The 24,353-nt window shown below is 43.2% G+C and overlaps 1 protein-coding gene across 5 annotated transcripts in view; it reads left to right on the top strand.

Annotated features, from left to right (window-relative positions):
• Window positions 1–23,230, top strand: part of CALCOCO2 (calcium binding and coiled-coil domain 2) — a 32,807-nt gene extending 9,577 nt beyond the window's left edge. For 3 of the 5 annotated variants that reach the window (XM_003931234.3, XM_010341857.2, XM_010341856.2), the window contains exons 2-13: window positions 197–386; window positions 6,512–6,614; window positions 6,770–6,903; window positions 8,006–8,131; window positions 9,662–9,750; window positions 10,431–10,500; window positions 11,759–11,881; window positions 12,154–12,240; window positions 15,396–15,491; window positions 19,224–19,359; window positions 21,633–21,661; window positions 22,187–23,230. In XM_003931234.3, the coding sequence (XP_003931283.1) occupies window positions 207–386; window positions 6,512–6,614; window positions 6,770–6,903; window positions 8,006–8,131; window positions 9,662–9,750; window positions 10,431–10,500; window positions 11,759–11,881; window positions 12,154–12,240; window positions 15,396–15,491; window positions 19,224–19,359; window positions 21,633–21,661; window positions 22,187–22,354 (1,341 nt within the window). In that variant the 5' untranslated portion in view covers window positions 197–206 and the 3' untranslated portion in view covers window positions 22,355–23,230. The remainder of the gene's footprint in view (window positions 1–196; window positions 387–6,511; window positions 6,615–6,769; window positions 6,904–8,005; window positions 8,132–9,661; window positions 9,751–10,430; window positions 10,501–11,758; window positions 11,882–12,153; window positions 12,241–15,395; window positions 15,492–19,223; window positions 19,360–21,632; window positions 21,662–22,186) is intronic. The other 2 variants (XM_074388637.1, XM_010341858.2) reach the window with 2 other exon arrangements.
• Window positions 23,231–24,353: the final 1,123 nt, after the last annotated feature.

Raw genomic sequence — 24,353 nt, 5'->3', positions numbered from 1 at the left:
ATTCTTGTAGCATAGATGTTGTGACTGAGATGGCTCAAAGTGAAACAGAAAGCAAGTTGTGTAATCTCCGTATTTGTCAGGATTTGGCTTTTCCTGACTTGCTTTGCACAGAATGTTCCCTGGATGAAAGCCCAGAAATTGCCAACATTTCAGAAAACGCTTTCTCAGCCTTACTGTATTCCATATTTCATAACAGGACCCCTACCATGGAGAAGACCGTTGAAGATCCCCCCACATCAGCTGTCTTGCTGGATCACTGTCATTTCTCTCAGGTCATCTTTAACAGTGTGGAGAAGTTCTACATCCCTGGAGGGGATGTCACATGTCATTACACCTTCACCCAGCATTTCATCCCTCGTCGAAAGGATTGGATTGGCATCTTTAGAGTAAGTGGTTAACTTAATACCAAGTGATTAGGAACTAGAGGTGAATCTTACTTACCTGAGTGTGTGAATCTCTGTGTATTGTAAGCATTTTGTATAATATGTGTGGGCAATTTTTTTTTTTTTTTTTTTTTTTTTGAGACGGAGTTTCGCTCTTATTACCCAGGCTGGAGTGCAATGGCGCGATCTCGGCTCACTACAACCTCCGCCTCCTGGGTTCAGGCAATTCTCCTGCCTCAGCCTCCTGAGTAGCTGGGATTACAGGCACGTGCCACCATGCCCAGCTAATTTTTTTTTTTGTATTTTTAGTAGAGACGGGGTTTCACCATGTTGACCAGGTTGGTCTTGATCTCTTGACCTCGTGATCCACCCGCCTCAGCCTCCCAAAGTGCTGGGATTACAGGCTTAAGCCACTGCGCCCGGCTGGCAATTTTTAAATCCTAGCCAAGCTCCATAGCACTTCTCTCTTCACACACTAATGTGTGCTCTAGGACCCAAATTTTCTTTTTTTTTTTTTTTGAGACGGAGTTTTTGCTCTTGTTACCCAGGCTGGAGTGCAATGGCGCGATCTCGGCTCACCGCAACCTCCGCCTCCTGGGTTCAGGCAATTCTCCTGCCTCAACCTCCTGAGTAGCTGGGATTACAGGCACGCGCCACCATGCCCAGCTAATTTTTTTGCACTTTTAGTAGAGACGGGGTTTCACCATGTTGACCAGGATGGTCTCGATCTCTCGACCTCGTGATCCACCCGCCTCGGCCTCCCAAAGTGCTGGGATTACAGGCTTGAGCCACCGCGCCCGGCCCAAATTTTCATTTCAGTGTCAAGCTAAAATAAGATGGCAAATCATATAATCCTCAAATTTTATTGTGCTTTCAAAGACCAAATATAAATGCTTTTTTGTTGTTGTTGAGATAGAGTCTCGCTCTGTCTCTCAGGCTGGAGTACAGTTCACTGCAGCGTCAGTATCACACAGGTTCAGTGATACTCTCACCTCAGCCTTCTGAGTAGCCGGGACTACAGGTGTGCAGAACAATGCCTAACTGATTTTTTTGTTTTTGTTTTTGAGATGGAGTCTCACTTTATTGCCCAGGCTGGAATACAGTAGGGCAATCTTGGCTCACTGCAACACCCACCTCCCAGGTTCCGGTGATTCTCCTGCCTCAGCCTCCCAAGTACCTGGGATAATCGGCACATCTACTACACCTGGCTAATTTTTATATTTGTAGTAGAGACCAGATTTCACCATGTTGGCTAGGTTGATCTCGAACTCCTGACCTCGTGATCTGCCCACCTCTGCCTCCCAAATTAAATGCTATTTATTTAGAGATGGAGTTTCGCTCTTACTGCCCAGGCTGGAGTGCAATGGTGTGATCTTGGCTTACCGAAACCTCCGCCTCCCAGGTTCAAGCGATTCTCCTGCCTCAGCCTCCTGAGTAGCTGGGATTACAGGAATGCACCACCATGCCCAACTAATTTTTGTATTTTTAGTAGAGACAGGGTTTCTCCATGTTGGTCAGGCTGGTCTCGAACTCTTGACCTCAGGTGATTCACCCGCCTTGGCATCCCAAAGTGCTGGGATTACAGGTGTAAGCCACCTCACCTGGCCATTAAATGCTTTTTAAATGATCCTATTTTGAAATATGTATATATGACTTGACTGTGATGGTTGACCTCGTATGTCATTTCTGAGACTAAACATTACTTCCTTACTTGGTATGGTGTTTAGTTTGTTTTGATACAAATACCACAAATCTGGAAAGGATATTGAGGATGTTGACACCCTGCATCCAAAAAGTTTATTCCTGAATAAGTGTATCTATTTATGATAATTTCCAAGGACTGAAATTTTATGAGCTCCCTTTGTTACCTCTTCCAGTGTCTGATCACCCCATCAGTTCAAGTACCAAATGGTATTTTTAAGTTTTAATTAACTTGCTCTCTCTGTTCCCTTTGCCCTCCCATCCGTATCTTTCTCTCTCATACATCCCGCACATACCATACTGACAAATCTTCCTGTTTCCAGCGACAGGAAATAAAGGTCAAATTTAAGTAATTTACACTGCCAATTCCCAATGTCAGTGACCTTTGGTTTGACACCTCAGTCTGTCATGTGCCTGTTTGCCAGTGCTGTTCAACCTGAAATCAGACACTGTTCTCAACTGCACTGTGAAGGAGGTGTTGCTTATTTATATCCTTCATTGAATTCCTTTTCCATAATTTTTTGGAACATCAAGTTTATTGATGGAGCAATGGAAGCTGGAGGTAACATGACTGGTGTTCGGAGATGGGGATATTGGCCAACCAGCAGGACACTGGCAAGTATCATGACAGCTGTTGAAACTGCAGGGTATCGAATCATGACACTAAAAGGTGTGTCAACACACCAGAGTGTTTTCTGTCTTACAGAGAAGATGGTAGTTGTTTTTCTTCTTCCCCATATATAACAAAGCACATAGGTCACGTTGCCTGGTTAGAGTTTTCTGCAATGGAGCTGTAGCTTCATCGTCCAGTATAGTAACTACAAGCCACGTGTGACTGTTAAGCACTTGAAATGTGGTTAGTGTGACTGAGTAACTGGATTTTATTTTATTTATTTATTTTTGAAACAGAGTTTCACTCTTGTTGCCCAGGCTGGAGTGCAATGGCACAATCTCAGCTCACTGCAACCTCTACCTCCTGGCTTCAAGCAGTTCTCCTGCCTCAGCCTCCAGAGTAGCTGGGATTACAGGAATGCACCATCACACCTGCCTAATTATGTATTTTTAGTAGAGACAAGGTTTCTCCATGTTGGTTAGGCTAGTCTCGAACTCCTGACCTCAGGTGACCCGCCTGCCTCAGCCTCCCAAAGTGCTGGGATTACAGACGTGAGCCACTGCGCCTGGCCCAAGTAACTAAATTTTAAATTTTACTTAATGTTCTTTTTTTTTTTTTTTGAGATGGAGTTCCGCTCTTGCTACCCAGGCTGGAGTGCAATGGCGCGATCTCGGCTCATGCAACCTCCGCCTCCTGGGTTCAGGCAATTCTCCTGCCTCAGCCTCCTGAGTAGCTGGGATTACAGGCACGTGCCACCATGCCCAGCTAATGTTTTGTATTTTTAGTAGATATGGGGTTTCACCATGTTGACCAGGATGGTCTCGATCTCTTGACCTCGTGATCCACCCGCCTCGGCCTCCCAAAGTGCTGGGATTACAGGCTTGAGCCACCACGCCCGGCCTACTTAATGTTAATTAGTTATAGTTTAAATAGCTTCATGTGGCTAGTGGCTAACATTGGTTAATGCAGGTACAAATCCTGAAAAAGAGAATGATTCAAAAATTACTTACTAGAATTTTTTTTACCAGTTTGTCTTGGAAACATTTAAATGCCCAAGTCAAGGAGAGTATGAAGCATAGGATTATACACTGAGGGAAAGAAAGCGACTCCTTCCTGCTTTAGGCTCCATCATCCTAAATTTATAAACTACATTTATGTAGTTTATAACATCTTTTTTTTTTCTTTTTGCAACATTGTTATATTTCTGTTTTGCTTTGACTAGTTGTATTCCCCTAAGCACTTAGCAATTGCCAGTGAAGACTTCAGCATATACCATATAAAAATCTTGGGCTTTTTGGCCAGGTGTAGTGGCTCACACCTGTAATCTCAGCACTTTGGGAGGCTGAGGAGGGCGGACCACAAGGTCAAGAGTTCAAGAACAGCCTGGCCAACATGGTGAAACCCTATCTCTGCTAAAAATACAAAAATTAGCCAGGTGTGGTGGTACCCACCTGTAGTCCCAGCTACTCAGGAGGATGAGGCAGGAGAATTGCTTGAACCCAAGAGGCAGAGGTTGCAGTGAACCAAGATTATGCCACTGCACTCCAGCCTGGGCAGCAGAGTGAGACTCCATCTCAAAAAAATATATATTTTTTAAAAAGGATGCATTTATATTTGGAATGCTTCATACATTTCAGAGGTATTACCGTACCTCAATAAAGAAATAATGGTTAATCCGGAGAAGGGCTTCTAATGTTCATTGTCCATAAAGCTATTGAATTGAATACCTACCCTGAGGACACACTGTGCTAGGACTTTATTGAGGGTGTGTGTGTGTGTGTGTGTGTGTGTGTGTGTGTGTGTGTGTATTCTCTAATTAAATCCTCACAGTGCAGTAGCCCCCTGAGATGGGTAGTAGTATCTCTTGGGCATAAGTAAAATGAATATCCTTGAGAGATGGTGACTTTCCCAAGGCCTCGCAGTGAATAAGCCATGAAGCTAGTTTGGCTCCTAAACCTCTGCTTTTTCTCCTCTACTCTGCTGAATTCCTTTGAGCAACAGATAGTAAATTAGAGAATGAAGAGTTAACTGTAAAGTTTCGTTCTTCACATCTTTCCTCTAATGCTCTCCCCAGTGTTCCTTCAGTGTAGCCTTAATTGGACTATTCAACTCCTCATCACCCCAAACACTGGTAGTATCTGGTACCAAGGAGGCACTCAGTAAATGTTTTTATTTTTTATTTATTTTTAAAATTTATTTTATTTTGAGATAGAGTCTTGCTCTATCACCCAGGCTGGAGTGCAGAGGCGCAATCTGGGCTCATTGCAGCCTCCACCTCCAGGTTCCAGTGATTCTTGTGCCTCAACCACTGAGTAGCTGGGATTACAGGCATGCAATACTGCACCCGGCCAGTAAATGTTTTTAACACATGCAACTACATTACATCTTCTCTATAGTGAAAGCTACCACCAATGATGGAGCCTAAAGCAGGAAGGAGTCTGCTTTCTTTCCCTCAGTGTATAATCCTGTGCTTCATACTCTCCTTGACTTGGGCATTTAAACGTTTCCAAGACAAACTGGAACAAGGACTACTCAAATGGAAGAGCCAAGGACAGAAATTGCAGGTGGCTAGAATTTGTTTTCCTGTTCCAAGGAAGCAATAATTCTTAGGCCTTCCCAATGATATTTTGGTCACAGTGCATTAAAAAACTCCGGGATGTGAATGAGGACTCCATAAAATTCCTGCTTCCTGTACCACCACAGGCTCCAGTGGCTCTAAGATGCTTACAGCAATGGGGTGTGTATTAATGAGACTCTAAAACATGCCCTAGGATGTTCTGATGAGTTTTTGGTATAGCCTTTTCAACCCTGCTTTGATTCCTTAATATATAAAAATGGGATTTATTTTTAGTTCTCTTCTTACTGAGCTCAGGCAGGGTCAAAATATGGCAATAAATGTAATTTTCCTTCTCATTTGCTGAGTGTTGTCCCCTTGAAGACACAATAGCTTCCTTTCTATTATCTGGTGTTCTTTTATCTTCCAGATAAGATTCGGGCAATCTTTTACCCCCTTCATATTTGTGAGAATATTTTCCACTTAGCCAGCTTTCTGCTCTGAGGCATGTTTTGCTGCATCCTTATGTCTTATGATTTATTGTATTCAATACCTAGGAGAGGCTTTACGACTACCAGATTGTTGTTAATATCTTTATTACCAAAAAGCCGTCATTAAGCATGCATTATGAGAAACAGTAAAGAAAGAAAATTATATAGACCTGGAATCTCTTATCTGGTGCCTCAGAATCTAAGAACCCTATTCTCCCTCTGCACCCAACACAGACATTATAAAAGAGAATGCAATTTTTTTAATGCAGTGGTATATTCAGGTTGGTATATGATAAGGCTTAATTAGACACAGTAGAAGACAAACCAATGGAGAAGGCAGCTCAGGAGTGCGTTCCGATTTACAAGTCCAAAGAACGCCATTGTAAGAGGATCAGGGTTCATAATTCCAGAACTTTCCCCTCAAATCAATCTCAGCTCTGTCTGACTTATAGACAGAATTTTTGGAGTTCTTCTGGGTGGTAAGGAATGAGTTTTCAAATCCTTCCAAGACTTGTTTTTTGAGCTGTGTATGTGCACCCCAAATTTTGGTTGTATCAGACATTTTCCCATATGTAGTTGTCATAAATAAAAAATAAAATTAAAAGTTAAAAACAAATTTGAGCCCTGGTGTGAGAATCTTGTCATAATGAACTCATTCTATTATATTTTCACATATACAAATAAAAAGTGGTTTTAAGAAGACGTAGCCCAATCAGGATTTTCCTCAGACTCCGTTCAGGTACTAAATAAGAACTTCTTGTCATTGCAGGTGGGATGGAAGACAACCCGTGAGTATTACACCTTCATGTGGGTTAATTTGCCCATTGACCTAAACAACAAATCAGCCAAACAGCAGGAAGTCCAATTCAAAGGTGAGAAGAATGCTGGATCAAAGGTGTTGAAGACAGTAGCCAAGACTAATTAATTCCCTTCAGCTTGAGCTTTCTGGGGCATATAAAAAGACTTCCAGAATGTTACTTTTCTGAATAGATCTGATTTTGGATTTAAAATTATGTTGTGTTTTCAGCTTACTACCTGCCCAAGGATGATGAGTATTACCAGTTCTGCTATGTGGATCAGGATGGTGTGGTCCGGGGAGCAAGTATTCCTTTCCAATTCCGTCCAGAAAATGAGGAGGACATTCTGGTTGTTACCACTCAGGTCTGTAAACTTCCCACCTCAATTCCTCACTGCCATTACAAGTAGCAATATAAGATAGGATGGAATGTGAGTCAGTAAGACTTTATTGAATATCTCATGGATATTGTTGGAAAAAATTTATATAGTACTCACACAGACTCACTCAGGAATGTTAACAAGAATAATAACAATAAGTGATTTCTTCCTTTTCTAAAACTTCTTTAACTCAGCTGGCATTCAGTTATTCTTTTAACTTTTCCAGTTGCTTAATTTTTGTCATCTATACATCTTATCACCATAGTTAATGTATAAGCTCCTTTGAGGAGAGAAGCACCAAAGATTCTCATCTCTTTCAGTTCTGGCCCAGAGCCTATCTGTCATACATGAGTATTAGATTCATTTTCTTCATCATTTAACAGGACACCTGCTCTTTATACAGCACTATAGTAGGCACTGGGAACACTGGGAAGAATCAGTTAAAACACTGTCCCTGGCCTCAAGGAGCTAACTAAGTCCCTTGGGAGAAACAAACAATACTACTAAGTGTCTGCCAGAAGAAGCTACATTCGGCTGGGCGCGGTGGCTCATGCCTGTAATCCCAGCACTTTGGGAGGCTGAGGCGGGTGGATCACAAGGTCAAGAGATGGAGACCATCCTGGTCAACATGGTGAAACCTCATCTCTACTAAAAATACAAAAAAATTAGCTGGGCATGGTGGCGCATGCCTGTAATCCCAGCTACTCAGGAGGCTGAGGCAGGAGAATTGCCTGAACCTAGGAGGCAGAGGTTGCGGTGAGCCGAGATCACGCCATTGCCCTCCAGCCTGGGTGACGAGCGAAACTCCGTCTCAAAAAAAAAAAAAGAAGAAAGCTACATTCTTGTATCATTGTCTCTTTTAACTTTTAATGGCTTTAATTTTTGCTTCTCTTTCTTGGTAATGCTGCAATTATAAAGACACCTCTGTTATACCCTTACCTGTGTATTAAGGAGCAGCCCCCATTCGGGGTACACACATGTCACTACAGTGAATGGGAATCAGCCAGACCCTCCCTCACCATCCTAACCTATAGGAATTTTCTGCTAGAGAGACTTGGAATATAGTTTATGGAATGTTCTTTTGTAGGGAGAGGTGGAAGAGATTGAACAGCACAACAAGGAGCTTTGCAAAGAAAACCAGGAGCTGAAGGACAGCTGTGTTAGCCTCCAGAAACAGAATTCAGACATGCAGGCTGAGCTCCAGAAGAAGCAGGTATGGCGGCTGGTTACAGGTGACCTTGGAGCATGGAGATCAGAATTAGATATGCCTCTTATCTAGTACTATATTCTGTTTTGCCTGTGATCTCTCCGTCTCATACCAATATCTTTGAGTAGGCATCAGTTTTGTTTGTTTGTTTGGGATGGAGTCTCACTCTGTCACAGAGACTGGAGTGCAAGGGTGCAATCTCAACTCACTGCAACCCCTGCCTCCCAGGTTCAAGTGATTCTCCTGCCTCAGCCTCCTGAGTAGCTGGGATTACAGGTGATTGCCACCACACTCACCTAATTTTTGCATTTTTGTAGAGACAGAGTTTCACCATGTTGGCCAGGCCGGTATTGAACTCCTGGCCTCAGGTGATCCACCCACCTCGGCCTCGCAAAGTGCTGGGATTACAGGAATGAGCCACTATGCCCAGCTGAATATCTCTTTTTAATTGTTTATATGTCAAAATGATATTTTAGGTATATTGGGTTACATATACTATCATTTAGCCAGGTATGGTGGCTCACACCTATATGAGAGGCCAAGGTGGGTGGATCACCTGAGGTCAGGAGTTTGAGACCAGCCTGACCAACATGACAAAATCCCATCTCTACTAAAAATATGAAATTTATCCAGGTTTGGTGGTGTTCACCTGTAATCCCAGCTACTCAGGAGGCAGAGGCAAGAGAATTGCTTAAACCTGAGAGGCAGAGGTTGCAGTGAGTCAAAATTATGCCACTGCACTCCAGCCTGGGCAACAGAGCAAGACTTTGCATATCTCAAAAAAAAAAAAAAAAATACACACACACACACACACACACACACACACACACACACACACTATTAATAAAATTAATCTGTTTCTTTTTACCTTTTTAAAAATGCACCTACTAAGATTTTAAAATTATATGTGGCTCTCACTTATTGAACAGCACTGTTCTATGAAAAGGGTAGTTTTGTCTGTTTTGTCCACTGCTGTGTCTGCAGTGCAAGAACAGTGTCCAGTGTGGAATAGGCTCTGAGTAAATATTTGTTTAATGAACAAATTATAAGCTCCAGTGGGAAGAGAAATTAAGGTGATATATTTTTAATATTAAAAAAACATTTTGTGGCCGGGCATGGTGGCTTATGCCTGTAATCCCAGCACTTTGGGAGTCCAAGACAGGTGGATCACGAGGTTAGGAGTTCAAGACCAGCCTGGCCAAGATGGTGAAACTCCGTCTCTACTAAAGATACAAAAATTAGCTGGGTGGTACCTGTAATCCCATCTACCCAGGAGGATGAGGCAGAGGAATTGCTTGAACTCAGGTGGCAGAGGTTGCAGTGAGCCAGGCGATAGAGTGAGACTTCATCTCAAAAAAAAAAAAGAAAGAACATTTTAATGTGGAAATCCTTTTATTTAAATATTTTATTCACTGCTGTGTCATGTGCTGCCTGACATATAGTAAGTGTTCAACAAATATTTGTTGCCTGCCTAAGATATTCATGCAAAAGTGTCATAGAAATAGTCTGTCTCTTTGTTGATGTTGCAATCTGTAGGAGGAGCTAGAAACCCTACGGAGCATCAATAAGAAGTTGGAACTGAAAGTGAAAGAGCAGGAGGACTATTGGGAGACAGAGCTGCTTCAGTGAGTGTTTCCCATAATTCTGGGAGGGGAAGAGCTGCTGTACCATCAATATCTTAAGATTAGCTGGGCACAGTGACTCACACCTGTGATCCCAGCACTTTGGGAGGATGAGGCAGGAGGATCATGAGGTCAGAAGTTCAAGAACAGCCTGGCCAATATGGTGAAACCCCATCTCTACTAAAAATATAAAAATTAGCCAGGGGTGGTGGTGCACACCTGTAGTTCCAGCTATTCAGGAGGCTGAGGCAGAAGAATCGCTTGAACCCGGGAGGCAGAGGTTGCAGTGAGCCAGTCGCACCACTGCACTCCAGCCTGGTTGCAGAGCAAAGACTCCGTCTCAAAAAAAAAAAAAAAAGTACAGTCAGATTGGATTTCTGGAATGTGGGAGAAAACACTGTTATGACATTGATAGGTGTGATTCTTCCCCTTTTGAATCATGAATTAGAAAGTCAGTATCAAAATAGTCAGGAGAAATGATCTGATTACAAATATTGACTTTAGGGATTGAATACTTGCAGTTTTTTGGAGTCAGGAAGCCAAAACAGGATGGCAGTGGAGACTAGTAGATTTTTTAATAACTCTGCAGGGCTTAGGGCCAAGCCAGCCTTAAATCATTTAAGGCCAGGGGTAGCTGACGTGGAATCAGTGAATTTTTCACATAGTTATTTCCACCTCCGCAGACTGAAAGAACAAAACCAGAAGATGTCCTCAGAAAATGAGAAGATGGGAATCAGAGTGGATCAGCTTCAGGTAGGTAATATCATACCTATGTCAAAGGATATTTTCTTAGCCTTGCCACCACTCCAATTTGGTGGCCTAGAAAGATATATTTCATTGCAGTGAGTGATTAATGGCATACTTTACAAAGTATCACACTAAAGTTTCAGGTTATGTATTTTCCATACTTGGACGAAGTAAGCCTCCACCTTATCCACACCCCCACTTTCAGAAAAGAAAAATCATGATTCATGGCTGGGCATAGTGGCTCATGTCTGTAATCCCAGCACTTTGGGAAACCGAGGCAGGTGGATCACTGAGGTCAGGAGTTTGAGATCAGCCTAGCCAGTATGGTGAAACCCCATCTCTACTAAAAATACAAAAATTAGCTGGGTGTGGTGGGTGCACCTGTAATCCCAGCTACTGGGGAAGCTGAGGCAGAAGAATCATTTGAACTCCAGAGGCGGAAGCTGTAGTGAGCAGAGATCGCACCACTACACTCCAGCCTGGACGACAGAGCAAGACTCCATCTCAAAAAAAAAAAAAAAAAAAAAAAAATCATGATTCACAAGGAACTTAGTGATTTGTTCATGTATTACTAAGCTAATTTACCATGAACTCTTAATATAGGTGACAGTCATCTATACCAATACTCAAACTTTCATCTTTTCAAGCAAAATTGTACTCAAAAGCCTGGAATATGAAGCAGATAGCAGAACTGCTCTCATTTTCAGGAAGCTATGCCTTAAAGAGGTGCTTTACAGAGTGGTTTGTCTAATTTTACTCAGTTGACCCTTAGATTCTTAGGCTATAAAATTGAGCTGAAAAGTAAAGGAGTTCTTTTTTTTTTTTTTTTTTTTTTTTTGAGATGGAGTTTCGCCCTTGTTACCCAGGCTGGAGTGCAATGGCGCGATCTCGGCTCACCGCAACCTCCGCCTCCTGGGTTCAGGCAATTCTCCTGCCTCAGCCTCCTGAGTAGCTAGGATTACAGGCACGTGCCACCATGCCCAGCTAATTTTTTGCACTTTTAGTAGAGACGGGGTTTCACCATGTTGACCAGGATGGTCTCGATCTCTCGACCTCGTGATCCACCCGCCTCGGCCTCCCAAAGTGCTGGGATTACAGGCTTGAGCCACCGTGCCCAGCCAAAAGTAAAGGAGTTCTACAGGATATTTGGCAGTTGGGAGTTGCTAGGGAAATGCATTTCTTTGTTATTGTACATTAAAAAGCATTGTTCCTGTTTTGTTTTCCTTCTTTTATATCCTGGTTATGTTCACTATTTTTGCTTTAGGCCCAGCTGTCAACTCAAGAGAAAGAAATGGAGAAGCTTGTTCAGGGAGATCAAGATAAGACAGAGCAGTTAGAGCATCTGAAAAAAGAAAATGACCACCTCTTTCTCAGTTTAACTGAACAGGTAGAGTCACAGAAGAAAACAACACTTTTAGGCATTTGCAAGAAAATATTATGTTGTCCTTTTTTTATCGTATACCTGGGTATCACTGGCTCTAGGAAAGGTCTCAGAAGAAAGTCTAAAATGAGGTCGCTCATGGCTTTCTTCAGAAACTGACAAGAGAAAATTTGCCTCTCTCTCTGCATCCTGCTTGCTCATTAGCTTAGCAGACCCTTCCATGGTGTATATGTGCATGTGTGTTTTGCCAGCAATGGTACTGAAATCTGTTTTTGCAGAGGAAGGACCAGAAGAAGCTCGAGCAGAGAGTGGAGGAGATGAAACAGAATGAAACTACTGCAATGAAGAAGCAACAGGAATTAATGGCATGTCTGTCTTTGGATGGTTATGTGGGAGGGAGCAAATATAAAGGAAGGGATATGGGCCTATTTTCAGGTGACGGACAGGATAAATAAGAGAGTGTTCACCTGTAGATGTTTTGCTTTCTAGCCAAAAGAACAGAGAATCTGCCATTTACAAAATGTTTAGAAATGGGCTTTTCTAATGTGTGATAAGTGATAAAGGAATATTGCCAGTTAAACTTCATGACAGGATGTAACTAGATCCTTGGACTGGGGCTCACAAAATAACCCCTGCCCTCTTCTTACAGAGTTACAGTGAAGGCAGACTATAAATGAATAGTTATAAAGGGCTCTATGACAGGAAAATATACCACTCAAAGCAAATCTTTTTACAATTAATATATTAGCAATTATAATCATTATCAATTATCTAGGAATGAAAGCCTAATTGACTAATAATTGCCTATAACATCTTGTTTAAAAAGAGGCCTCATGGTGCTGACAGGTACCTAGAAACCCCATGAACTTAGTTGATCCAAGAACATGAGAAATCCTGATGTCTGAGAGATATCCAGCAATTGGAATTGCAATTCACATCATATATTCATCATCCAGTCATTGAGTACCTACTGTATCTAAGATACTGTATGCTTTAGTATGATATAGGAAGACTAGATCAACGTATGCAAATCAGCAGATCACAGGTCAAGGTCAGACAACAGAAATGTTTTAAAAAGTAGTTACCAACATTTAAAAATGGGAATATTTTCCACAAAAGTTTGTATTTCCAGCTTCCTTTGGGAAATGAGAGGACCTATCAACGTTGAGCCCACATTCCTGTGCATTGGCAATAGTTAGAGCCGAGTAGCTGCTGTGCCCTGGAGATGGGTCATGAGTTCTCCATCTAGCTGCAGTCTGCACTGTTTTGTTGCATTCAGTTCCTTCATTTGATTACATATCTTGCCTGGTCTTTATAAGCACATTCCAGTTTGTGACCTCTGATATAGCAAAGAAATTACTGAGGTTTTGTTTTTTTTTTTTTTTTTTTTTTTGAGACAGAGTCTTGCTCTGTCGCCCAGGCTGGAGTGCGGTCGCACCAACTCAACTCACTGCAACCTCCACCTCTCAGGTTGAAACGATTCTCCTGCGCCAGGCTCCCAAGTAGCTGGGACTACAGGAGCATACCACCACACTCAGCTAATATTTTTTTGTATTTTAGTAGAGATGGGGTTTCACCACGTTGGCCAGGCTGGTCTCAAACTCCTGAGCTCAGGCAATCCACCCACCTTGGCCTCCCAAAATGCTGGGATTACAGATGTGAGTCACCACACCTGGTCAAAATTCTTGTTTTAAATAATCTGTAGTCCGGGGCAGGTGCGGTGGCCATTGCACTCCAGCCTGGGCAACAGAGCGAGACTCTGTCTCAAAAAAAGAAAGAAAGAGAGGAAGAGGGGAAGGGAGGGAGGGAGGGAAGGAATCAAGGAGGTGATCAAGGAAAGAATCTATAGTCATTCAAAAGTTTGAACCTGGCTGGAGTGCCTGACCTGACCTCAGCTCAGTGCAGTCTCATCCTCTTGGGTTCAAGCTATTCTCCTGCTTCAGCCTTCTGAGTAGCTGGGATTACAGTAGCCTGCCACCAAGCCCGGCTAATTTTTATATTTTTAGAAAAGATGGGGTTTCACTGTGTTGGCGAGGCTGGTCTTAAACTCCTGACCTCAGGTGATTCACCTGCCTAGGCCTCCCAAAGTGCTGGGGTTACAGGCATGAGCCACCCCACGCAGCCAATTTTCTGGATTTTCATGGAATATATTTCAAGACCTAGGGGCTCCCCACCTGACTGATAGCAATCCTAATTCCTCATACATCCTAAAAGGCTGCTAACTATGAGGACTGTGTATCTTATGCTTCAGGAGCCTAGGAGCAAGAAAGCAGCACTAACTGTGGAGGAGCAGTTAGCACGAGAGGTGGAACGCCTAAAGGCAAAGGTAGAGGCCGGGAAAGCCTGTTTCTTAGAGAAGTACAAAGAGTGTCAACGACTTCACAAACAGATCAGGCAACTCAGGGCGGCTGCACTGGTAGGTGACAGAGATAAGGGGCCCAGGAAAGCAAGGGGTGTGAAGGTCAGTGGTTCTTAGACCAAGCCCAGAAGATTGTACACCCTTGTTAAGGAGAGAAATTTATCTTTCCACTAAAAACAAGGATGTAATGTGTGGCCAGAAACTAGCATGGAGGTTCCTAGAAATATAGGCCCCAACTTAGCTACAGGTCTTGGGGAAGGTTTTTGTAACTATCAAGCAGGTTTCTGTGCAGACTCAGAGAGCCCTTTCTTATTTCTGCCTTTTGAGGAAGTGAAGCAGGACCAGAAGAGCCAGCAGAAGCCAATGGGGATGGGAAGCAAGGAGTCTGCAGTCAGCACTGTCACCGGGTAGCCCCCTCTCGCATTACTACCTCAGGGTCGGCTAGACGCGCACAACAGTTTGGGCACCAGCATTCAAATAAAAAATCTGGCATCAAAAACCACAACTAGTAGGCTTAGCTTAAGTGTGTTTGTGAGGTATGCGCATGTGTATGTATGCAGGTAGAAGATGGGAAGAAGTACTGAAGCATGAAACCAGTTAGGCCAACCTATCACATGGGGATGCCCAAGACCCCCAGTCTGGGCTGCTTGTATTTTTGGACAAATGCCTTCCTGTGTTCCCTCTTCCTTCATGTAACTTGAGCCCAGATGCCTATCCTCACACTGTAGGAAGGAATCACACCAACTCAAACCTAAGTGCTTCAGGCTTCATTGAGTGAGATGTTTATTGAAAACAAAGATGATTGTTTTCATGGTTGGGTGGGATTAAACAAGGCTTCATTTATCCCTAATTCTGATAAATCAGTCTTGAGATTTTCCCCAGGCTTGCTTTTTCTCTCATTGGTCACTTATACCCTCAGCTAAATTAAAAAAAAAAAAAAAGTAAACTGGCATCTTGATGCCAGCTCAGACCTTCAGGCGGTTTTTTAAGTCACTTTGCTTGATTTCAGCACCCTGCCCATAGTACCATTTCTTCCTCCCAGTTGCCTTCTCCATCTCAGTCTCCCCGCTTTGGAAGGCCAGATCCTCTAAAATTTCTCACCTTGTACTCAGACTGCCATATGTGATCCTAATCCTATTTTTTTTTTTTGATTGCTGACAGGATGAAAACTTTGACCTGTCAAGAAGACTGAGTGAGAACAAAATGATATGTAATGTTCTACAGAGAGAGAAAGAGAGATTAGAAGGAGAAAATGATGTAAGTGTGTGAAAGACGGTAGAAAATCCCAAGATTTTAAGGGGAAGGAGCAGGGTGGCCCAGAGATGTAGTGATAAAAATAAAAAGTTAAGTAAAGCACCCTTTCTGAGACAGTGGGTGAAACAGTTATTCCTAAACAAAGTAAATTTAATCTGATTTCCTAACCTATCACAAAACCCTGTCTTTATTCTGTAACTGAAACTTGTTTGGCATAGCAATAGTCACCTTGAAAGAAGCCACACTGACGAAGACCTAACTTATTTTTGCTTTTAACTTCAAAGCTAATATTTGTTGCCTTGGGTGTTAGGGGAATAGCATCCTATAGAACTTTTATTCTAGTGGGGAACTACTTTCCTTCAGCACAACTTTTTCATTTTTCTCTGCTGCCAAACCAGGAGCAGAAGTGATGGTCTGTACCAGTGCTGGACACATGGTAGGCCCCTAATAAATGCTGTGCATTCATTCATTCACGCATTCATTCATTGGTTCATTCATTCATTCATCCAACCAATATTTATTATCTCCTGTGTGTTAAACATTTATTATTGATTGAAAATGATATGGGAGCATTCTCATGTTCTTTCTTTTCTTCTTTTCTCTTTTTTTTTTTTTTTTTTTTTTTGTTGTTGTTGTTGTTTTTGAGACAAGGTCTCACTCTGTCACCCAGGCTTGGAATGCAGTGGCACAATCTCGGCTCACTGCGGCCTTGATCTCCTGGGCTCAAGTGATCCTCCTGCCTCAGCCTCCCAAGTATCTGGGACAATAGGCATATGCCACCATGCCCAGCTAATTTTTTTTTTCATTTTTAGTAGAGACAAGGTCTTGCTATGTTCCCCAAGCTGGGAAAGTCCTGGGCTCAAGCGATCCTCCTGCTTCAGCCTCCCTAAATGCTGGGATTATAGGCATAAGCCACCATGCCTGGCCCATTATCATGTTCTTCCTCAGCATCAAAGAATAGGTGTCCATGCATTCTAGCTGCTACTCTAAACTTCCATCAATTCTTAATCTTTGCCCTTTTTTTTGAGATGAGGTTTCGCCATGTTGGTCAGGCTGGTCTCGAACCCCTGACCTCATGATCTGCCTGCCTCAGCCTCCCAAAGTGCTGGGATTACAGGCATGAGCCACCATGCGCCCAACTTTTTTTTTTTTTTTTTTTTGCAATGGAGTCTCTCACCTGTTGCCCAGGCTAGAGTGCAGTGGCATGATCTCAACTCACTCCTCCGCCTCCCCATCTTTACTCTTTATAATCTTTCTGGGTTGTGCCTCCTAGTGATCATTTTTACTGTTTGTTTTTTTTAATTGCAGTTAAAACACACAGAATTTGCCATCTTAATAATGTTAAAGTGTACAGTTCAGTAAAGTACATCACAGTGCTATGCAACAGATCTCCAGAACTTTTCCATCTCAAAACACTGAAATTCATACCTACCAAACGCTAATTCTCCCTCAATTTCTACTTTTGATTATGTCAGTTATGCCAATACGTTTCATAATTGCAGAAGGCCTTTTGGATTCTATTTGTTGTTTCTAGTCTTGTCATTCCCATTCTCTGTTTTTTTATTTTTTAGACCGAGTCTCACTCTGTCATCCAGGCTGGAGGGCAGTGGTGCCATCTCGGCTCACTGCAATCTTGGCTCACTGCAACCTCCGCCTCCCAGGTTCAAGCAATTCTCCTGCTTCAGCCTCCCAAGTAGCTAGGATTACAGGCGCAGACCGCCACACCCAGCTAATTTTTGTGTTTTTAGTAGGGAGGGGGGTTTCACCATGTTGCCTAGGCTGCTCTCGTACTCCTAGGCTCAAGCAATCCACCCACCTCAGCCTCCGAAAGTGGTGGGATTACAGGCATAAGCCACAGTGTCTGACTTACTCCCATTCTCTTAATTTAGATAAGTATACCTTGAGTTTGAAATCCCTGTTTTCCTGGGTTGGTTTGATTGTTGGGGAGCAGGTGCACACATAGTTTGTGAAACAAAAGGAAAGACCAGGTATTTGGAAGCTTTGGGTTTTGTTTCGTTTTAAAAAAAAAAATTAAATATAAAGACGGGGTTTCACCATTTTGGTCAGGCTGGTCTTGAACTCCTGACCTCAGGTGATCCACCTGCCTTGGCCTACAAAGTGCTTGGATTACAGGAGTGAGCCACCATGCCTGGCCGAAAGCTTTGTTAAGAACTGTAGTAAAGCCCTCTTAAGATGCTAAGGGAAATTTATTTTCCTTTTCCTAAGGAAAAAGAAAAGATGTCTGTGCCACTTTCAGTAATTTTTTTTCTCTTTTTCATTACCTCCCTCCCTCCCTGCCTTCTTACTCTCATTCCCTCTGTTGGTATATCCACTTGAATGGGGTAAGACATGAAGAAGGAAAAATTATTTCAGATGAATATTTACTTTGTATAAGAAATTATTCTAGGAAGGAAATTGAAGAAATATTCTGCTCTCAATAACATACAACACCGGGAGGCCAAGGCAGGAAGGTCGCTTGAAGCCAGGAGCTAGAAACAGCCTGGGCAACAAAGTGAGAGCCTGTAGTCTCTACAAAAAATTTAAAACTTAGCCAGGTGTGGTGGTGTGTGCCTGTAGTTCCAGCTACTAAGGAGGCTGAGGTGGGAGGGTTGCCTGAGCCCATGAGTTCAAGGCTGCAGTGAGCTATGATCTCACCCCACACTCCAGCCTGGGTCACAGAGCAAGACCCTGTCTCTAAAAAAATAATTTTAGGCTGGGCGCAGTGACTCATGCCTGTAATCCCAGCACTTTGGGAGACTGAGGCAGGTGGATCACGAGGTCAGGAGATTAAGAACATCCTGGCCAACCTGGTGAAACCCCATCTCTACTAAAAATACAAAAATTAGCTGGGCATGATGGTATATGCCTCTAGTCCCAGCTACTTGGGAGGCTGAGGCAGGAGAATCACTTGAACCTGGGAGACCGAGGTTGCAGTGAGCTGAGATCGCGCCATTGTACTTCAGCCTGGTGACAGGGTGAGACTCTGTCTCGAAAATAAATGAAAATAAATAAATTTAACAATAAGAATATACAACAGTTTCAGTGTTAATATATCTATTAGAATAGTTTCAATGTTAATATGGTTCCTGCCACTTTCATATATCCACACATTTGTTCCTCCCTTTAGTTGGCATGTATTTAGAGATTTATAATTATGTTTATATTAATATAAATAAAATTTAGTAAATATATCTAAATTCAGGTATAGGCTGGGCACAGTGGCTCACACCTATAATCCTTACACTTCAGGAGGCCGAGGAGGGCTGATCACTTGATGTCGGGAGTTCAAGACCAGCCTGGCCAACATAGCAGCATGGTGAAACCCCGTCTCTACTAAAAAATACAGAAATTAGCCAGTTGTGGTTGTGGGTGCCTCGTAATCCCAGCTACACGGGAGACTGAGGCGTGAGAATCACTTGAACCTGGGAGACGGAGGTTGCAATGAGCTGAGATGGTGCCACTGCACTCTGGCCTGAGTGACAGAGGAGACTCTAACTCGAAATAAATAAACAAAAGATAAATCGATAAATAAATAAATACATTTAGGTATAAAGAACTTAGATCTTTGGAATATTGAAACTGCTGCTTTCCCTTCTGAAGAATTCTGGATTATCAATTATTGAATTTCTCCAGTGCCACATTGCTAATTGAAAACTAACTATCTGGGAGAGGCCAGTTCCTGGTGGCCATTCTTGGTATTGTCTTTCAACATGTCTATACATCCGCTATCCTTAGCTTTTGCAGAGGGAGAACAACAGACTGCTCAGTTACATGGGTCTGGATTTTAATTCTTTGCCCTATCAAGTACCTACTTCAGATGAAGGAGGCGCAGAACAAAATCCAGGACTTGTCTATGGAAACCCATATTCTGGTAAGACAACTTTCACATTCTAACTGGAAGGACCCTGCCTGCATCCCTTTCCCCTACTCAATTTTTGTTTCTGAGATGCTAATTAAGACCAGTCTCATTGTTAAGACTTGCTGGGCAGAAGCTGAGGACCCAATAGAAAGATTGCCAGGCGAGAAGTGTTAATTGAGAAATAAATCTGAATCCAGAAGACACAAATCAGATCATTCGCCTAGAGGCAGCAGACACAAATTGAGTCCCATGGCTATATTCCAAATGTGTAAATCAGGGAAATGTCTTTATGCAGAAGATATACACATACAAAGCTGAGGAAGCTAATTAAGGTTTTGAAATGGTAGCAAGGAGGCAAGTTACGCCGCCCTGGAACGGGTGGTTACAGCAGCCACCCTGATGGCCTGACCAAGGGCAGCAGAAACAGGCTCTACAGAGACTTCTTGGTGATAGGACAGGAAATGGGGTGAAAAGGATTTGGGGAAACATGTCCTTGCCAAATGGAGAGCTTTTCTCATTTGCCTCCAAAAGCAATATGAGATCTCATTTGCTTTTTTGAGCAGTTTAAAGCAGCAGTATTATCTTTAGAGTCACAACCAGAATTTTGTAACAGGCAATGAAAGAAGTTTATTTTTCTTTAAAAATATGTTTGTGGCTAGCTGGGATTACAGGCACCTGCCACCATGCCCAGCTAATTTTTGTATTTTTAGCAAAGACAAGGTTTTACCATGTTTGCCAGGCTGGTCTTAATCTCCTGACCTCGTGATCCGCCCGCCTGGGCTTCCCAAAGTGCTGAGATTATAGGCATGAGCCACCACACCCAGCCCAGTCTTGTTTTTACATTTATTTTATTTTTTTTTTAATTCTCTCTAGTTTTTTTGTTTTGTTTTTGAGACAAGGTCTCCCTTGGTTGCCCAGGCTGGAATGCAGTGATACTATCTTGGCTCACTGCAACGTCCCGGGCTCAAGCAATCCTCTCACCTCAGCCTACCAAGTAGCAGAGACTACAGGCACCAGCCACCATGCCCAGCTAATTTTTGTGTTTTGTGTAGAGATGGGGTTTTACCATGTTGCCCAGGCTGGTTTCGAACTCCTGAGCTCAAGCAATCCACCCACCTTGGCCTCCCAAAGTGCTGGGATTATAGGTGTGAGCCATTGCACCTGTCCGTGGATACAGTCTTAACATCTATTCTAAGACTGTTATTAACTTGTTACTATTTTTATTAAAATTTTATTTTCCCTACTCTGAAGATGGCTTTTTTTTTTTTAACTGTATAACATACACACACACACACACACACACACACAGAGCTAATGAAAATACAATTTCAGGCTGGGCATGGTGGCTCACTCCTGTAATTCCAGCACTTTGGGAGGCTGAGGCAGGCGGACACTTGAGGTCAGGAATTCAAAACCAGCCCGGCCAACATGGAGAAACCGTGTCTCTACTAAAACTACAAAAATTTGGCCAGGCTCAGTGGCTCATGCCTGTAATCCCAGCATTTTGGGAGGCCAAGGAGGGCAAATCACCTGAGGTCAGGAGTTCAAAACCATCCTGGCCAACATGGTGAAACCCTGTCTCTACTAAAAATACAAAAATTAGCTGGACACGGTGGTAGGCACCTGTAATCCCAGCCGCGCAGGAGGCTGAGGCAGGAAAATGGCTTCAACCTGGGAGGCGGAGGTTGCAGTGAGCCGAGATCATGCCATTGCACTCTAGCCTAGGCAACAAAGCAAGACTCCGTCTCAAAAAAAAAAAAAAAAATACCGCTGGGCGCGGTGGCTCACGCCTGTAATCCCAGCACTTTGGGAGGCCGAGGCGGGTGGATCACGAGGTCAAGAGATTGAGACCATCCTGGTCAACATGGTGAAACCCTGTCTCTACTAAAAATACAAAAATTAGCTGGGCATGGTGGCGCACACCTGTAGTCCCAGCTACTCGGGAGGCTGAGGCAGGAGAATTGCCTGAACCCAGGAGGCGGAGGTTGCGGTGAGCCGAGATCGCGCCATTGCACTCCAGCCTGGGTAACAAGAGCGAAACTCCGTCTCAAAAAAAAAAAAAAAAAAAAAAAATACGATTTCATTATTTATGTTTTCTTTTCACCCTATCATTGACCTAGATCCCCTCTATCAGAAGTAAGTGGTAAACATATGAGAGAGAAAGAATCAGAGGCAGTGGGGAGAAAGGGAACAATAAAAACTGCAGGAAATATCTGCCAGAACACAGCCGGAGAAGCTAGGGATGGTATTTTTTCATTGAATGAGATCTTTCTGGTTCTTTTCAGGTATCCAAGAAAGTTCTTCCCCAAGCCCAGTGAGTATTTGATTCATGAGAATATTCCCACCAAGCCCTTGAGAAAATTTCCCTTCCTGCTCCAGTTCACGAGAGAACCATAGGGAGACGGGTTCATTTTGATAACTCCAGAAGTCAGCTGGATCAGTTTGTTCTGGGCCCAAGGCTGAGCCAGCCTGTTGTGGAAGGGAAAAGAAAGCACAGTTCATCCATCAGCATTTTGCTTAGGATCTATACCTTTGAGTTGTTCGGTAGCATAAGCAGGGAGGAGATGTGAACCAGGCAGCTAGCCAAACAAGTTATGTCCAGTGCCCCGCAGGCTAGAAGCTATATTGGCTGCTTCAGCAATATTAGACCCTTTCAATTCTGGGGTTAGAGGAAGCCCTGGTGAGTATCTCCAAATGTGCATTCTCTTCATTTATTCACTATTTCTTGAACACCTAACCATGTGCCAGTCATTATGCTAGGCACAGTGGAAGACAGGATGGCCATATCTGTGTCACATATAGCTTACATTTGTACTGACCTCTTTGCTCTTCCTTCCAGCTCTCCATCAAGAAATGCCCCATCTGCAAAGCAGATGATACTTGTGATCACACCCTGGAGCAACAGCAGATGCAGGCCCTTTGTCTGAATTGTCCAATTTGTGACAAGACCTTCCCAGCAAGAGAGAAGCAGATCTTTGAAGACCACGTGTTCTGCCACTCTCTATGAGCGTCCCAGCCTCTTGGATATATACGGAGATTTTATAGAGTAGAACCTATAGCTTCTACCATGAGTTATATGAGTCAAGACCCTGCCTAACCTGAAATTACTAGAGATTTACTCAGCCCTGCTGCCACTAACAGTGGAGTCATGTCACTTGTCTGAAGGACACTGTTAAGAGCTTCTGGTGCCATCCTGTGTGTTACCACCTTTAAGTCACATAGCTTTAGCTGTATCATCCTCTCACCTATCATTCTTCTGGAGGTCTTCAGTACAAGGTCCCTGGGATGGAGCCAACCTAGGTATTCACAACAGGCCTGACTTGACACTAAATCATTAGTTTTCCAAGTTGTCCCACTGCCATTCAGGGGCAGACCTTGAGCGTATTTGTTCTCAGTCCTAACCCTGGAGCCAGAGATTGGTCCGAGGTTGAGAATTCCTTTCTCCTCCTCCAGTGTTGCTTTCTCCAACTGATTGCTTTAGACTAGCCAAAAATGGCACAGCAAAGAGCTCAGAAGTCCAATTTGGATACCAAAGGTTTCTCATGTAAATTTCTCAGCCCCCAAAGAAGCATCTTACTCCTGAAACTTAGACAGGAAGTATTACTTCAGTTACAGAAAGCTTTTCTGGGTACCTCTGGTTAGCATTTTCTACTCTCTGATCTTTCCTATGTACATAACTTTTATTGTTATAAATCCTTTCTTAATGGTTAAATAGGGATTGTTAGAAACTGGGTTTGCAATTTTCTGAGCAGGTGAGTTTTGAATATGGATAAGTCAGAATAGTAAGACAACTATTGTTAATCACTTTCATATTAAAAATAAATTACTCTTCTGTTTCAGGGACTTAGGTAATTTAAAATAAACCTTCAGTTTATGGCCTTTATTTTGAAGCTTATGGAAAAATTGTGATCAAAAGGACTGTGGGAAGGGCAGACCCACCAGTGATTTATTTCTCTTCACCTGTCTTAAATATTAAACAAAAAAGAGTGTCCTGGCAGTTACCTTAAGGTGGGGAAGGAGGTGGTGAAACATTAGTTTGTGAAATCCGAGGCCTTGGCTTTTTTTTGAGAGAGTCTCGCTCTGTTACCCAGCCTGGAATGCAGTGGCGTCTTGGTTCACTGCAGCCTCCGCCTCCCAGTTAAAGTGATTCTTGTGCCTTAGCCTCCCGAGTAGCTGGGATTACAGGTGTGCGCCACCTTACCAGCTAATTTTTATTTTATTTTATTTTATTTTTGGGACGGAGTTTCCCTCTTGTTACCCAGGCTGGAATGCAATGGAGCAATCTCGGCTCACCGCAACCTCCGCCTCCTGGGTTCAGGCAATTCTCCTGCCTCAGCCTCCTGAGTAGCTGGGATTACAGGCATGCGCCACCAAGCCCAGCTAGCTTTTTGTATTTTTAGTAGAGACGGGGTTTCACTATGTTGACCAGGATGGTCTCGATCTCTTGACCTCGTGATCCACCCGCCTCGGCCTCCCAAAGTGCTGGGATTACAGGCGTAAGCCACCGCACCCAGCAATTTTTATTTTATTTTATTTTATTTTTTTTTTTTTGAGACAGAGTTTCACTCTTGTTACCCAGGCTGGAGTGCAATGGCGCGATCCTGGCTCACCGCAACGTCCGCCTCCTGGGTTCAGGCAATTCTCCTGCCTCAGCCTCCTGAGTAGCTGGGATTACAGGCACGCGCCACCATGCCCAGCTAATTTTTTGTAGTTTTTATATTTTTAATAGAGATGGGGTTTCACTGTGTTGGCCAGGCTGGTCTCAAACTCATGGCCTCATATGATTCGTCCACTTCAGCCTTCCAAAGTGCTAGGATTACAAGCGTGAGCCACCATGCCCAGCCTGAGGCCCTGACTTCTTGCTATAACTTTCCATGCATTTTTAAAAATTATTTTTATTTTTTATTTTTTTTGAGATGGGATCTCACTATGTTGCCCAGGATGGAGTGCAGTGGCTATTCACAGGCGCGATCCCACTACTGATCAGCACGGGAGTTTTGACTTGC

This window comes from Saimiri boliviensis, chromosome 17 (genome assembly GCF_048565385.1).
Source record: "Saimiri boliviensis isolate mSaiBol1 chromosome 17, mSaiBol1.pri, whole genome shotgun sequence".
NCBI classification, from domain to species: domain Eukaryota; kingdom Metazoa; phylum Chordata; class Mammalia; order Primates; family Cebidae; genus Saimiri; species Saimiri boliviensis.
The sequence above is the reverse complement of the archived record's forward strand: the minus strand, read 5'-3'. Positions and strand labels throughout refer to the sequence as shown.